Source organism: Charadrius vociferus, unplaced genomic scaffold (genome assembly GCF_000708025.1).
Source record: "Charadrius vociferus isolate BGI_N301 unplaced genomic scaffold, ASM70802v2 scaffold59, whole genome shotgun sequence".
Taxonomy (NCBI): Eukaryota; Metazoa; Chordata; class Aves; order Charadriiformes; family Charadriidae; genus Charadrius; species Charadrius vociferus.
This window is the reverse complement of record NW_009661371.1, coordinates 3,737,659-3,755,169: the sequence shown is the minus strand read 5'-3', so window position 1 is coordinate 3,755,169 and position 17,511 is coordinate 3,737,659. Positions and strand designations below refer to the sequence as shown.

At 38.6% G+C, this 17,511-nt stretch overlaps 1 protein-coding gene across 2 annotated transcripts in view; it reads right to left on the bottom strand.

The window, feature by feature from the left end:
* Positions 1-17,511, bottom strand: part of GLRB (glycine receptor, beta) — a 50,373-nt gene that overhangs the window by 16,173 nt on the left and 16,689 nt on the right. Inside the window, exons 4-7 of one of the 2 annotated variants that reach the window (XM_009893710.1) lie at positions 12,620-12,849; positions 9,603-9,685; positions 6,747-6,887; positions 1,069-1,221 (exon numbers count right to left, since the gene is read on the bottom strand). In XM_009893710.1, coding sequence (XP_009892012.1) covers positions 1,069-1,221; positions 6,747-6,887; positions 9,603-9,685; positions 12,620-12,849 — 607 coding nt within the window. The remainder of the gene's footprint in view (positions 1-1,068; positions 1,222-6,746; positions 6,888-9,602; positions 9,686-12,619; positions 12,850-17,511) is intronic. The other variant, XM_009893711.1, reaches the window with a different exon arrangement.

The following is a 17,511-nucleotide window of genomic DNA, read 5'->3' as shown; positions in this document are numbered from 1 at the left end:
GGGATTTCAGGTACTCACTGCTGCAAGAACTGCACATCATAGACACAGACTGATAAGGTGATGTGGGAGGTCCTGACTCCAAGTGTCTCCAGTGCTTATCAACACACATTCATGCACGTGTGGCTGCACAGGAGTCATGTCTTGTGGCATGTGGAGGTTCAAGAGTGGGTGAGAGGTTTCTGAGGAAGGCAAATGGCTGGAGGGATTCTACAACTGCACCCCTGGCGTCTTGAAAATAGCTGCTCTGAACCTCCTGCGACATGGAAAAGATTTGAAAGTATAGACTTGGGGAGTCAGGAGTGCCAGGGAAAAGGGGAGCACAGGGAGGCCAGAGCATGAGGAAGGAAAGGTCATGGCATGGGGAAGGGAATCTAAATAGGAGAACTGTCAGGACGCAAGAGCCTGGCTCTGCATTTCACTGAGCTCTTGGGGTCAGCAGGTTTGGCCACCCCAGAGCTGGAGTCCCATGTACAATCCAATTAGTCAAGATAATATTGTTTTGACTAACTCAGTGTCCTACTATTTCATAATAAATGAAGGGCCTGCCTACTGCGTTGCGCTGAGCAGCATGAGCGCATAAGCCTGAAGTACTCTCATGAACTGAGTCTCTAATGAAATAAAGCCAATCAGGTAACAAGGATGATAACTCTCTTCCAGACCTCATTCTGTTTCTATTAATCTTCAGAAAAGCTGCTCCAAGCAGTAGCTTTTTAGACCCATACTCATCATCCTGCTTTCTTACTGAATATTCAAAAGTTCAAATACCTATATACTGCATAACGCCACAGTTCTGCAGCATCACCCATACATAGTTAAGATCAGATTTTTCCTGGTTGAGAAGAGCAGAGATGGTGTGGTTATCACACAAACACTGGAACCGTTATCAAGCGAAGTCTTAATGTGGAGGTGGATTTTACAGGACTAGGAATGAGGAGGTTTCGGTGAAAATGATGAGCGGATAATGGAAGTGAAGTTGCTTTCAGTGTCCAGTGTCATGTTGTCAAAGCAACTGAGAATGGCTCAATGGCGTTCAAATGGATTGTGACGGCATGTGTAAACGCGGGTTACCCAGTGGGACTCTTGCAGCACTTGCATCAGGATTGATCCAAAATGACAGCCAGGACAGAACAACAATTAGCAGTGTAGGAGCATAAACACCCATCATGTAAAATCCAACTTGTCTTCTTAAAGTGAAGATTACTTCTACACAAGTGTAATAACCTTCAAAGAAATAAACGCATTAATATTTAATGTGCTTTGCAGGTCAACCTTTTCAGCTCCGTATCTTCCAGGCCTTTTTCTATTTAAAAAAAGTGCGAAAAAAAGTTCAATGATTGCATTTTCTTTATAAAGGCAAAGAGTTCAATTTGAAAAAAAAAACACCACAGGTTCAAAGCACAGATCTATATAACCACCAACTGTGGTCAGGCATGTGGTACTCTCTGTGCTCTACAAGGCATCCACCGTCTTTTCACAGAGCATCAGTAACAGGCAGCTAAAGTGATTCTCATCTTGATGCTGGCTTCAAGACGCAGTCCCGATAAAACCAAAGGGGTCTGGCAGTCATACTAGCTTAAGCTCGTCTGAAAATCCTACTCAGCATTAATTTGTGCAAAAGATGGAATTAAGAAATATTAGTGTAGAAAGTTTAGAATGGAAAGAGTTGATCTGAATGTGACTCTTAAGCAGAGATTCCCCCAATACTGAAAGCTGGTACACAACTTCTAAAATTAGTACAGACTTTTTAAAAAAGGCTCTAAAAACACTGTAAATTTTGAAAACAAGGAATACTGCCTCAAATCTTCTAAAATGAGGATCACAAATCTTTTAAAACGAGCACACAAACATTTCAGAAGATAGCCATTAAGGTGAATTCAATGAAAAATAAAGCTACAGACACTGGCGGTTTTGCTAGAGATAACAGAGGGATCAGGAAGTCTGATAACCAGAAAATATGTTCATATTTTCACTCAATTAGCAGAACCGGCATTTTTATGTTAATATTAGCACAATAGCATTGTAAAAACAACTTCATAAACTATTCTGTCACAAGGAAAAGGCATTCCTATATTATATTACAACAATTTCAAAATTCAGATAAGTCTATATCTACAAATAAAGTTGGTGGACAGATGATTTAGAAGATAGAACCTGTCAAAAATGTATCTTCTATATTTTATCAATTAAGCACTGTAGAATGATAAGTCATCTTAAAAGAGCTATTTGGGCATACAATAACCGAAACAACAAAACAATAAAACATTAAGGAAAAATTTCCTTGTGTAGAAGACACTATACTATACAGTATTTTATAGTTCATTCTATCCTCTGCAATGATCTGTTGTCTGACAAATTTCTGAACAGTTTCCGGATACTTTTAGGTTTTATTTTCAAATGAGGGATGACCTTCAAAATCTTTATTTGTTTGCTTTATGCCAGAAATGCATTCTGTATGGCTGTGCACCATCTTTCATCAGGCAGAGAATAGTATCTATTGCTCTCACCATTCAGCTTGCAAGGACCTATTTGGATCTATCATACATTTTGATAAACAAAGAATAGACAATTTACGAATTTAAATATTCAATTTATTGCCACAAAAGGTCACCCCAAATTTGTTGACCCTCTTTCTACTTAGGTAGGTAAGATAAAACGTCAGTTGATATAAATACGCAGTTAAGATTAAGTTCTTTGCAACTGGCAAGAATCTCCTATATGAGCCATAATTTTGAAATTTTGCTTGTACATGCAACACTGCGTTTTGATTACCTGACAAAATCTTTAACTGAATTAAAGTGCGAAATCTGCTTTTTTAAATACCTTCAACATAAGAATGTAATGTAAATCAAACAACTATTGATTACTGAATACGCCCTTTAAAAATATTTCAGAGTACTAAAAATATTCCATTCACATTAGTGAAGTATTAATTCCAGTCGATTATGAGATTAACATGGATGTTCTTAATTTCTAAACAAAAAAGGATTTGCAAAAAAAGAATTATGAAAACTTTTTAAAATTTCATGTTGTCACTCCACCCACTGACAGTTCTCTAATCTTCTTCCTTTAATGTTCAAATCTCACATACACACAAAAGTTCTTCAAGGAGTTAGTCAACAGGAAACTGCCCTTAGGGACAAGGGAGCAGAACAGAGCTGGCAGATCTTTAAGGACACTTTCCATAGAGCGCAAGAGCTCTCAATCCCCAGGTGTAAGAAATCGAGAAAGGAAGGCAAGATACCGGCATGGCTGAGTTGAGACCTGCTGGTCTGGTAAAGGGCAAGAAGGAAATGCACATGCAGTGGAAGCAGGGACACGTATCCTGGGAAGAGTATAGGGACGCTGCCTGGTTGTATAGGGATGGGGTCAGGAAGGCTGAGGCGCAGCTGGAGCTGAACTTGGCAAGGGACACAAAGAATAATAATAAGGGCTTCTACAGGTAGGGAAGCCAGAAAAGGAAGGTCAAAGAAAGCGAACGCCCCCTGATGAGCAGGACTGGCAAACTGGTAGCAACGGATGAGGAGAAGGCTGAGGTATTCAAGAACTTTTTTGCCTCAGTGTTCACTGGCAACCTCTCTCCCCACACCTCCTGAGTGGATGGACCACAAGACAGGGTCTGGAGGAGCAAAGTCCCTCCCACTGTAAGAGAAGATTGGGTTTGTGACCACCAGAAGAACCTGAACATACAGAAGTCTATGGGACCTGACGAGATGCATCCCAGAGTCCTGAGGGACCTGAGGCTGATGTAGTTGGCAAGCTACTCTCCATATTTGAAAAGTCACAGCAGTCAGGTGAAGTCCTTGGTAACTGGAAAAGGGGAAACATTGCACCCATTTTTAAAAAAGGTAGAAAGAGGGACCGTGGGAACTACCAACCTGTCATCTTCACCTCTGTGCCTGGGAAGATCACGGAACAGATCCTCCTAGAAGCTATGCTAAGGCATGTCAAGGACAGGGAATTGATTTGAAACAGCCAGCATGGCTTCACCACGGGCAAGTCCTGCCTGACCAACCTAATGGCCTTCTATGATAGAGTGACTACATCAGTGAACAAGAGGAGAGCTATCTGGACTTCCGTAAGGCCTTTGACACGGTCCCCCCACAACGAGCTCTCCAAATTGGAGAGAGATTAGTTTGATGGGTGGACTGTTCAGTGGATGAGGAATTGGTTGGATAGTGGCATCCAGAGGGCAGTGGTCAACCACTCAATGTCCAGATGGAGATCAGTGACAAGTGGTATCCCTCAGGGGTCCATACTGGGACTGGTATTGTTTAATAACTTCATCAGTGACATAGACAGTGGGATTAAGTGCACCCTCAGTAAGTTGGCAGATGACACCAAACTGAGTGGTACAGCTGACACACCTGAGGGATGGGATGCCATCCAGAGGGACCTGGACAAGCTCAAGAAGTGGGCCTCTGTGAATTGCGTGAGGTTCACCAAGGCCAAGTGCAAAGTTCTGCACCTGGGTTGGGGCAATCCCCGGTATCAATATAGGCTGGTGGATGAATGGATCGAGACCAGCCCAGCCGAGAAGGACTTGGGGATACTGGTGGATGAAAAGCTGAACATAAGCTGACAATGTGTGCTCACAGCCCAGAAAGCCAACTGCACCCTGGGCTGCACCAAGTGGCCAGCAGGTCGAGGGAGGTGATTCTGCCCCTCTATTCCGCTCTCATGATACCCCACCTGGCGTACTGCATCCAGCTCTGGAGCCCCCAGCTGAGGAATGACATGGACCTGATGGAGCGGGTCTAGAGGCGGGCCACAAAGATGATCAGAGGGCTGGAACACCTCTCCTGTGAAGACGGGCTGAGAGGGTTGGGGTTGTTCAGCCTGGAGAAGAGAAGGCTCCAGGGAGATCTTATTGTGGCCTTTCAGTGCTTAAAGGGGGCTTATAAGAAAGATGGGAACAAACTTTTTAGCAGGGCCTGTTGTGATAGGACAAGGGATAATGGCTTTAAACTGAAAGAGGGAAGATTTATACGAGATATAGGGAAGAAATTCTTTACTTTGAGTGTGGTGAAACACCGGCACAGGTTGCCCAGAGAGGTGGTAGATGCCCCATCCCTGGAAACATTCCAGGTCAGGTTGGACAGGGCTCTGAGCAACCTAATCTAGTTGAAGATGTCCCTGCTCATTACAGGGGGTTGTACTAGATGACATTTAAAGGTCCCTTCCAACCCAAACTATTCTATGATTCTATGAAAATATGACCATTTTACTGAGCACTTTGCACAGTGTCATTTTAACTTGTGGTCACAAGGTGCTGAAACTTGAGAGACTACTAATTTTCTTTCCTGTTTAATGGTAAAGTGTACAACACTTAGATTTTTCTTGAAGGTTCCTAAAAATACCTAAAATATCTGAAGAATTTTTAGACGTTTAATTTCAGATTTAGGGCAAACCCCCAAACGATCATGATAGCTTCAATAAAAAGATAGAAATCTTGAATAAGTATTTCCTTCTTCCTTCAAATAGAATGTAAATTTTCCAATTTTCCCATTTGTATGAACTTTATTTGGGAATTGCAAGATCTATCCCTTTAATTTTTCACTACTCTATACCTTTTCTTTTCCAGTAAATTCATTGTTTAATTAAGAATACAATATTTTTCTCACTGCTAAGCAAGCTTCTAACATATTCTGACTTAAATTTGAATGCAGTCACTGCCAGCCGTTGGTTGTGCTTTCCCAAATGCAGAATTTTCCTGAGGAGAGCTAATTTCATATTATTTACAAATGGTAAATGACCTCAGATGTTGAATTACATAGTTAGGCTAAGAACTCACTCATTTTGCAGTTAAAAAACAAACCCCACCTCAATTTTCGTTATCTTTTTCAAGTTAAATTCCTTAACTCTGAGATCTGCTAAGGTTAGCTGAGATCTCCTCAGACTTGGGATCTAGCTCAGGAGCAACTGCAAGTAACAGACCCTCGACTTCAGCTGAATCATCAATGAGAAACTCACAGAGGATGCTCAAAAGCTGCAGCACCACAGCCACCCTCGTTGAGTTTTAATGGGAGATTTATTCATGTGATGCAAGAGCACTGACAAAAATACACCCTGCTGACTTCTGTTGTTGCAGAAAGTGTTGCGGTTGCCACAGTAGTTTGGATATAATTGCAGGCAGGAACCAATCAAGGTAGAAAAGATAAATCATTAGAAGCCAGAGTACAGAAACCATTGGATAAATTTGTGCCCACACTCAGAAAGTAATCATAGGATTGAATAAATACAGGGCTGAGGATTGTAAGCAGCTTTCTATAATGACAGACTTTCCAGAACACTTAGAGAATGGAAGAACCTACACGGAGAAGCATTGGAAGTTACACTCTATTACTATCCACTTCTGGAACAAAAGTCGAACCAGAAAACCAAAATTATCCTACTTTGCTGCAACTGGCATAATTCTATGTGAACAACCTATCAGAAAAGTTAGGCATTTACAAACACGAAAAGGTATTAGGACTATAGAAACAAAATGGTGATAGTAAGATCAGAAGACATGCAAGCAAAACCAAGAAAAACATTTAATTTCACCTTCAGCCTAGATGTTTCTGTATCGGAACTAGTTTGCGGTAATTATATGATAGTTACTACTATATGAACAACCAGTTTGTTAAAAGTAATTTATTTTCTCCCATAGAATGCAAGACAGGAACTGGAGTGTTAACCATTACCCTTAAACAGTAATTGAAGGAAGAGTAAAGTTTTTTACCAAGAAAATAACTTATATTGCCTACCTGTGCCTTTGTAATACTTGGTACAGTTACCATATTCGATATCCTCCTTTTTAATATCAAACTGAGGCAGAGCAATTTTCTCCAGCTGTACAGGGTCTCCAGACTGCCAGATAAACCGTAAGTCATCAGTTGTGTAACCAACTACAAGAACAAAATAATAGTAATCACTTAAAGAACCATCTCAATCAGCGTAAAATCCGCAAGAAAATCTAGTATATATGTATCGTCTCTCTCTCATTCTTTTTCTTTCTATTTTCCGTTCAAAGAATTGAATTAAAAAATGAAAAAAATCCACAACTGAATTTTTGTGTAGGCCTAAATTAGGACTTGGTGGGTAGAACATTACATTATTAGCAATAGTAAACTGATTAAGAGGTGTTTGTTACAGTATTTACTGTTTAAACAAAGAAAGCAAAGCTCTATTCTCCATAAGCCTCCTTCTCTTTGAAGCCTCCATAGTCCTTCATACTCCAGCAAAGCATGAAAAATATACTGAACTTTAACAGCACTCACAAGTCCAAGTAACTTCAAAACAATTTAACAACTCAATTACTGTCATGAATCTTGGCTTTTGTGTACAACAACCTTTATGCTTAGTTATTCAGATTAAAGGCCCCGATTCATGAAAGCATTGACATTCAGGAAATACTTGACCAGGAATTTAAGCAGATGTGTAGTCCTACCGAAATCAATTCTGTGCCTCCACGATCTCCTAAGTAGGGACAGACTTCGGCACACATTTGAGTGTCTCAATCATGATATATACACCACCACCAAATGAGAGGCAGTGAAAGTTAGGCTCACAATATTCAAGCACAAAGTAGTATTGATTAAATATGCATAATCATAATCATGATTTTACATGCCATTTTTCTGCTACCTTCTGTTTTCTGAGGATTAACTTAATTCAAATGGAGATAATGTGTGTTAAATGGGAACAGAGATGAAGAAACATAAAAAAGATGGAGTTGGAATGCAGCATTTTGCAATTCAAAGCCTCTGAAAAATGTTTAAAGAACCATTATTTTTCTGGTGGCATTAGACAGATTGGGTTTTTTTATCTTTGAAAAATAGCTGTGATTAAAAAAGGTAAACTGTTCATAAGCTAACTTCTCTAAGATTCATAACAACTTAATAAAAAACACAATAGCTTAAAGCTCCATGATGGAAGATAATAAAAAAAAAATTAGTTGTTTTAATGCATCATTCATAAATCAATGTCACCCCCTTACAACATGCAGCAAATCACGAAACTGACAAGATCCCTTATGATAACAATTACTGGACAGTGAAAATTTTGTCTATAGGGAATGTGTGGGGATCATAACTGGAAATACAAGAACAACTTAGTAAAAACTGGTGGCCTGGTTTGGGAAATCTAGCAACTAGAAACAAAATATTGACTTCAAAATAACTTAAGTAGAATAAAACTGCCAATGGCTAACAGGGAAAGCAAGCCCACTGGTGGAACTGGAGGGACAGACAGGAGGTCATGGGTACTATTCTTACTTTTGACAACTGTACTAAAAGGTAGAAGAAAGTTTAGGGCACCCTCTTTCCAAAAAAGCAAATTCCTCCTGAATTCGAATGCATCAGCTTATCATGGAGAGAGACAATAAGCTTGTTTAACTAAGTTTATTGAGAATTTTTTTTATGACTAGTTCTTCCTGGAATAACTATACCTTGCAATGCTTGTAAAGCAACCCAGACTGAGAAAGCTTGAGCAAACTTCCATTAATATTACTGTGTAATTCCAGTTTAAGCCCAAACTGATTTGGGTTTCCCATAAGAGTTTACTTCAGCTAATGTATATAAATATTAGTGATGGGCAAAACTACTGCAAAACTACTATAGAAATACTACAATTCCAAAGGTAAATGCTGTAAATCAAAAACTAAATAGTAAATCTCTGATATTATTATTATTACCCTTGTTCCCACTGGGATGCCCTGCTCAGCTTTGATTCACCTTGCTCTTTCGCTTTTGGCTTCCCTAACCTCACCTTCCCCACCAGACCTGGTTGAGTAAGAACTGAACAAAGTTTTTGTATTATAGCAGGAACGGGCTGAAGCAAGCCACCTTCCTCTTCTCTGCTTCACACTTGTCCTCGCTCAAGAAAACAGAGTTTCCGCAGAAGTGGGATCACCAGGGATTGGAGTCTTGGGAAAAGGATGTATATGAGTAGGCACCCTTGTACTTGGGGAGCATGGAAGAAGATGGGTTTCAGAAACATTTTGGCTGCAAATTCCAGCATGGCATAAAGCCCTTCAAAGATGAGACCTGGCTGCCCCTTCGTAAGACCAAATCACCCAGAGACCCGGGAAGGATTGGTAAGGGAGAGATGCCTGACTCCATCCACATAACACATTTTGAAACTACTTTCAAAAGGTTTCATACTAAGTGCTCTCAATGTATTGGCATCAAATACTTTTCCTTCGGTACCATATCAAAAGAGTTTCAAACAATACCATGTATCATCAATGCAAGGGGATAAACTGGACCTCAACAACCTACAAACCAGCGCACGTTGTCGAAGTTAAAACCACCTGGGGAAATCACAGATTCTTTTTTCCAAGTGATATGTGTTTCCATTTTACTAAGTTTATTGTAAACATTTTTGTAAAACACATCAGTTGTCATTATGTTTGATAGCAGAAGCTAAAACCAGAGTGCATGGTGCCATAACTGTAAGAAACATCTTTGATAGGGAAATGCACATTTAGGAACCAGTGTGCATATTAATTTCAAGATTCATTAAAAACGTTGACATGAACAACACAGAACTGATTATTTTTTGTTTGATTCTCAGGCATATCTAGAAGGCAACTGTTTTTATGCACAGACTGCTTTACATACAGCTTTCCAATTGCATCTTGCAGCGCTGTGTATCCATAGGAAACAAGGTCAAGTCCAAAGGGCATGACAGAGTAATAGACAATCTGAAAATACAGAAATGGAATGTAAAAACAGTGTGAGCTGCCATGTAAGCAGTAGACAGTAACAAGAGTACAAAATCACAGGTATTTGATTTTCAACTTCTAAAAAAGCAGAAAAATTTAATTAAAGTTATAATAAGTAGCAGTTTGAAATTGAGCTATCTCTAGTAGTCAGAGAATAAAATTTTACAGAGTTTTAAACATACAGTAGTTCACAAATTAGAGACCTACTAATACATGACAAAATACATATAAGTCATAAGAATAACCAAACCAAAGATCCATACAGAGCAGAGTCCTGTCTCCAGCAGTGGCCAATGCCAGATTGCTCAAGAAGAATATGAGGCTACCGTAATCAGGAAATGATACTGTGTCAGATATCCAGCAGCCTCCCAAAAGCTGCACCTCAAGGATTTCCTAAACCAAAAGTGATGCTTCAGTATTTAAGGGACAGATTATTTTTTTTTTTATCTCCAAGAAGCTGCTTTGCTTCCCATTGCTTTCTGGAATTCATGTAAACTTTAATCATGCACAGCATCCTGCAGCAAGGAATGCCATAGCTAAGCTGTCCACACTCTAATCATCTCCTTTTATCTATCTTGAGCCTGTCTCATAGTTCTTTTACTGGAAAAGAAGGTGAAAAATCAATGTCCATCCATTCTTTCTGTGCCATTCATTATCTAGAGACCTCTATGCCACCACCTCAATTATCTTGTCTTTTCCAGTGTGAAAAGTTCTGCCTTGCTTAGCTGTTCTTTAAAAAGGATGCTGTTCCGTATCTTTGACCATCCTTGCCTCCCCTCTTGCAGTGGGAAGACCAGAAATGCAGTTTGTATTCAAGATGCAAGCACAGCATGAATTAATACAGTGGCATGATGTTCTCTTTAATCTCTAATACTTCCTAGAATTCAATTCATTTTCTCAACCAGTACTGAGCCGTTAGCTGACATTTTCAGAGAACTAGCCATTATGACCCAAAGGTCATTTTCCTAGCTGGTAACAACCACCTCAAAAGTAATCAATGTTTATGTAAACTTAAAATAATTTTTTCTCATGTGCATAATTTTCCATTATTTAAATTGAATTTCATCTCACACTTTGCTCCTGGTCATTAGATTAACTTGCAATTCTCACTATTGCCTCTTATCTTTACTACCCTGAATATTCTGGCACCATCAAAAGTGCCTGCCAATTCACAGTTTTCCGGATTATTTATGTTGAACAGCACAGGACTCAGAAGAGAATTTTCTGTGGGACTCTACTGCTTACTTCCCCTCATGTGAGCACTAGCAGTTTATTCCTTCATTCAGTTTCCTAATTCTTAAATATTTATGCAGGCAAAAGCTTTCTCTCACATACGTTTTGCCATTCACATATTTTGATAACTGTAGATTCTTTCATTTATATGTGATATCCCTATAAACCAAAAATACAAAGCATAGCAATTATATATTTTTAAAAAGGAAAACCTTAGTAGCATGTCACCAAACCACAGTCCCTCAAAAAATTAATCTTACCTGCATACGTACCACTTATGAACACAGCGTGTTATTAAAATCCACAGAATATTTTTAGAAGACAGCATTTATTTCAAACTGCATTGAATTTGGGTTTGCTATTTGGAAGTTTTTAGAGAATATTTTTTTCCATCAGAAACACTTCTATCTGTGTTCACTCAATACTCACTATTCATTAACCTAACCTATTGACTGAAATAAGCCCATTTATGAATAGCTGCGGCCTGGGGAAATATTTGAAAAAAATTTTCAATGTTTCATTTAACATTTGCTCTTTCAAATGGGAAGTTTATTTTATAGCTGGAAGTGTTTTTCTGTTTTGAAATATTAATTTCTACAGACTTCAAAACCTGTTACAGAGACAACTGAAATCAGAACAAGGACCTTCTGAGTGAGCCAAATGACATGCTGTCGGCAAACTGTTGAGATTGAGTTTTCTCATCCTGATTTGGAATAAGCAAAAAAAGAACCCAGACTTGCCCATCTTCTTTCTTTTTTTTTTTCCAGCCAATTCTACTCCAGGAAGAAATAGCTCATATGACCATAATTTCCGAAGTGGTTCCCTCTTGATGGTAAAGTTGCAGTATACTAGATAATTAGACAACCAGTTTGTCCTCTATTGGGGTAGTATTTTCCAGTCCACATCATAAGAAAATTCACTCACTGTTAGGAAACTGAGCCTCATCTCTACGAATCATTGTGTCTATAAACTCTACAGATCTCTATCTCACTGTGAGATCCTTTTTAATCAACCGATTTGCTATTTTCAGTGGATCATTATTTTTATGGCACAGTGTATACTTTTGACAAACCAAGTCAAACCACAAAAAAAGTATGCGTTAATTGCAATTATATTAAGCAATATTTTTGTGTCCTCTGAAAACATCTATATCCAGTAAGGCATAGAACTTAATCAGGATTATGCCCCAGTATTTTTACAAAACATTTATATTCACAAATTATGTAATTTCTGCCTTTCCCTATATCATTAGTAAGTAATCATCATTTTCTTTCGTTGATGTAGAAATTCAAGTGGTGTGTGAATTATATTGTTTTGCTGAAGGCTTTACTTCAGATACCTTATCCATTTCATTATGCTTCCAAGAATCTAAGCAATTATCAAAAGATTTTATTTTTTGTTTCCAATAATACTAATTTACTTAATGTGTTAGCTTAACATGACATATAAATGTACATACACTTCAAATATCTAGTACCTGCTGTCCTATCAACTGACATGCTTTAAAACGTCTTCATCTGATTTCTTTATACACATTTAATTTATTGTAGTATTGTTTACAAACTGTCATATGAATTCAAATAATAGTCATAAACTGTATTACATTATTAAGTCTAACACAGGATATATACTTCATACCAAGTCATTTAAAAAAACAGTAGAAATATGTCAGTAAAATACCTCATGCTGACTAGGACATCTCCATCTCGAAATATAAAAAGAAGGATATTTTCTTGTGTGACATCATGGAAGTTAGCATTTTTTTCATTTGCAAAGAATAAATCCGGCTTCCAAAGACATTTAAACATAGTTGGGTCCACAGTAAGTGTATCTGAACCTCTCCAATCATTGGGCAGTTTGAGTCGGGGGTCATTCCACTTCTGTCTTAGAAAGATGTTGACTCTATAATCCTGATGGGAAGAATACATAAATATTAGAGTAGCCAAAAGTCTAGCCAAAAACCCACAGAGAAAGAAAACCATTCTATCAGATTCTGAAGAGAAAAACCATTTATGCCCTTTTATATCACGAAGACAGTAATCACTATTCAAATGACATTAATAAGCGTTAAGTTTAGTAGACTTCACTACAAACGCGTAGATTATGTCCCACTCATGTTCTGAATACAGTAACTTTCTTTAAAAAAAGTACCAAATTGTCCCCCCAGAATCATTTTCGCATCCCCTCGATAGTAGCCCCCTGTTACCTAGGCACAGAGAAAAGCATGCAGCAGGACAGAGGGAGGCCATAGCTTGACTACACTAAATTGCTGCAGGCAGCAGGCACGATATCACTTCTATCAGGATATCCTGTGAGTGTAAATTCCAGCTTATTCTCCGTTTGCGTAAATGGCACACCGATGGCAAAATATCGCACTATAAAAGCAGAAAACAGTCCAGGTAGGTAATAGATTTTACACTACACACCCAGAATACAGCCTCAGACCTTGTAATAGTGATTTGGGACTATTTTGGTAACTGAGGAAAACTGATTCCAGCTTGCAACGCAAGTACTGAGGTAGCATGTATGAAAGCAGAAACAGAATAGGTCTCAAAGAGACATCAAGGATGGACAGTAGTAGAGCCACGCTCAATGAGAACCTAATTTTGCCCGCGGGAATTGGAGTAGCATATGTCTCAGGGCAAAACGATACCCGCACCCATTCTGTCCTTAGTGAAAGCTGTGTGCATCCAAAGGAAAAATCTGACCCAGTATGTCACTTAAGATTTTTCAGTCTTACCTCTAAGTCTTTTTGCTTTTCACTTTTGCATTTAGGCCAGTGCCTCTTTTTTATGTGCATGCAAACTAGGCAGATCACATACAGAAAAAGAATAAAGGTATTGTTGAATTAAAGTTATAAAAAAAAACCCCACACCAAAATTATGTATGTAAGATAATTTTTATCTCCAATCTTCCTAGTAGTCTTCAATTGTGTGCTTTGTTTTTCATAATTGTCTATTAGATACAAAGCATCCTGAGATAAGGGCTGTGTCTTTTAGAGCTGTGAAAACAATACTATTGCTTTACAATTGTAGCAAAATTCTAGAAATCTGTGAGTGAAGATTCTCAACATATTTTTGGTTTGTCAATGCGTTCTGCATAGCAAACTAATTTTATAAAATTGTTTATTTTACATGTTAATACCCTCTCCCACATTTTTCTGTTGATACAATGTGACTTCTTTTCTGTTGTACTTACTATAATGTGTACATTTACAGTCCAAAGCAAGTGCCATATTGAGACAGTCATGCTAACTCCAAGAGGAAGCAATTCACTTGGCTAAGACCTCATGCAGAATAATTTACCCTTTGATTTATCCTGTTAATTGGAAAACGGTGCCCACTTTCCCATGTCCAGTCCAGCAGTCAGATCAGCCCAGGTATTTATTTATTCCACTATACTGTGCAATATTTTTCCTTACTGCATTGTAAGGAAAAGCAAAACATCAAAACTAAGTAGAAAGAACTGAGGCAATATTTAGTAATATGCATAGTTCTGAGAGATATGTTACTTGTTGGCAGTCCATTTCTGAAAAAAAATATATGTAGTCTGTCTCTGATTTATGCAAAGACCCATGTTACCTTGTTATGGTAAAGAACACGTATAAATAATAGTTAGTATGAAGTGACTTTGTACTGGAAGGCCCTCATACAGAAGCTTCGGAACAGGAGGGAATTCAGGTCATTATCTCAGAAAGCATCTTTTCAATTACATGTACGTAATTGAAAATTTACTTTACTTGCTTCTTGCTGAAGTTCCCATTCCATATGCACTTCTTGTTTCACAGAAAACAATTACTTTAAACCAGATGAGATAAATACCATTCATGCTCACAAGCATTACACTACCCATCACACCAAAATTAATTTCCCCATAAACAAAGGCATTACCCTAATTTCAACAAAATAAAATGCCTTCTCAAAGCCATAGGCAAATGATAAGCAGTGTCCAACACTTGCCTTCAGCTTACCCATTCAGAAGAAGGAGAAGTTTACATCACTGAAAAGCAGAATGCACTGGCAAAATAAGAATTGGAAGTAAGATCAGGTGGAAGCTATTTTATTTCCTTCCTTGCTCTATTACAAATGAATTTATATATACCAAACAACGGGACGTTGTGACATTTTAAGACTTGATTCTGTTGTCATTTAAGTCAATGGGAGAAAAATGCCATTAACTTAAAATAGGTAGGTTCAGATCTACCTAAATGACTAGAAATTTGTGACAGGGTGTACTTGGAGAGGAAGGCCATCAATACACTTGAGAAATAAAACATATAGAAAATGTAGAAGGCAGCAAAGTGATGTCAGAATGCAAAAGTGGGGCTAGCCAATGATGTGCAGACGGGCTTCTTTTTAGAAGAATATTACAGCATATGGCAGCAGTATACACTATGAACTGGTGATATTTTGAAAGAAGTCTGCAACCAGTCCTCTCAAATCTGGGCAATGAATTCTAAGATTCAATATCTGCACTACAATTAGGCCCAACAGGGGCTGAAGAATGGTCTGCATGCAGCACATGGTCTTCCTCCTATACATTTTACAAACATTCTTTGAATGTTGCAGAATAATCAGCATTTTATAATAAGGGAGAGTCAAATAGCAACTAAAAAGCCTGAAACTAGGGGGAGGGATGTGGAAGACATATTCATCAGCGTTAGAGCTAGGAGGACACAGTAGGTAAAAAGGATCACAGAAGTATTCCGCAGGGCTTTGTTTTCCCATGAAACTCCAACAGAAGGCAAGTTGTTTTCAAGGAGGTTGAAAGGGGAGGCATTCTAGGAAACATTTCAAATGCAACCTACTAAACAGTGGGCATGTGGCCAGAAAACCTCCTCAGGCCAGAAACTGGGCATAACCAATACATCTCTCTTTGCAAACTGGAGCACATGGCAGACCAGGAAAGGCTTTTTCTACATGAACTACACTCATACAAAGAAAGGAAGTGTAATAGCACTGTCTTTTAAGAAAGCAGAAAATGGCATTTTTATGATTAAAATAAGGAAACTGAATTTTCCTTCATACACATAAATATCAAAAAGACCTTTCTGCAAGGCTTTAAAGTAAAGGAGAAAGAGGAAGTGGTGTTTTGCCATCTGAGTCAGTGAAGAAAGGTTACACTGCAAGCAAAACCTTGAATATAGATTCTGTAGACAGAGGGTCAGATCATCAGCACAGCTAAAGTATTATAGCCCTATGGGTATGTATACCAGAAAGGAGCTATCTCTAGGAATCCTTGACTGGTCGTCCAGTCTATAACAGTTACTAAATGTGACATAATCACATATTATCCCACAAATCTGCAGTCTAAAAACACATCAGCAGAATCAGAAGCAGAGTTAGCATGGGGATCCTAGGCAAGTAGTCTAATGAGCTAGAAGGAAACAAGTTACAGGATTCAAGACAACGGGAACTTACTGGAAGGTAGCAGCTCTGGTATAAGCTCTTCTCTGTTTTAGCTGTACAAATTCTTATCCATTCTGCATTTAACTAATTTTTTCTTTAGTTTTTCCAGGTAACTTGTTTGACATGTGTGAAAACGTCGCAATTCTCTCAAGTATTCAACAACACAACATGAACACTACCCTTTCTAGACACAGAGCAAACATTTGCCTTTCAGTTTCTTCACAAAGGCTTGATTAAAGCAAGACAGGCTTCTAGGCATAGGATCCACCTTATGGGTTTATCTTGCTTCAAACCAATATTACTTCAAATCTATCAATGCTTTTCTACAAAGAAATTCTCTTCTCTTTTAAAACTAGGTAGACTCTACCTCAGTGGGAGGTAATCTCTACTCTTTTTTTGGTGAGGATGAGCCAACTGCATAGCTAAGAATGCAACCGACATGGGATCAGAAGGACAGCAAGGAAAAAATAATTTAAAATAATTTTGTGGGATTCTTGAGATATGTGAGGAACCAGCCACCACGATGTCCAGGCGAGGGACACTGTGGGAGCCTGTTGACTAGCTAGGCATTCCAGACATTAATCCCAGAGCTGGCTATTTCAGTGAAGAGTCTAAGAGTGGGATACTGGATGTCTTGTTGAAGCTATTTTCTTCTGCATCTCTTTTAACACGCTTCTGAATGAAAGGAGATGAGCACGCCTTTTCTCACTGGCACTCAACACATTTGTTTGTTAAGCCTTCTACCACCACCTCACTTCCAACTACCTGGCACCCACGGTTATTTTTCTCCACCCTTCCATCACCCAAAAGAAGGAATCATACCTTTAGGATGGCTAAACCAGGATGCTTTACCCCCACATAGATTTTTCAAAATGTATTCAGCTGTTACAGCCAGAGGTGGCTACAGAGACAAGAATCATCATGATACTTCATCGAGTGAAATACTTAGAAAGATACAGATTTTGGTAGCAGTAATGGTATCACTCCACCAGTTTAGTAGCTTCTGGTAACTTTAGAGACAGTCAAGAAAACAATATTCATCGCTATTCTCACCACCGCCTGAGACAGTAGAGATGCAAACAGCCACTCCCCTCTCCAACACTGAGGAACATTTTTCAGCAGTTCTGTTACTGCCTGCAAATGTCTCTCCTTTCTGAATGCAAG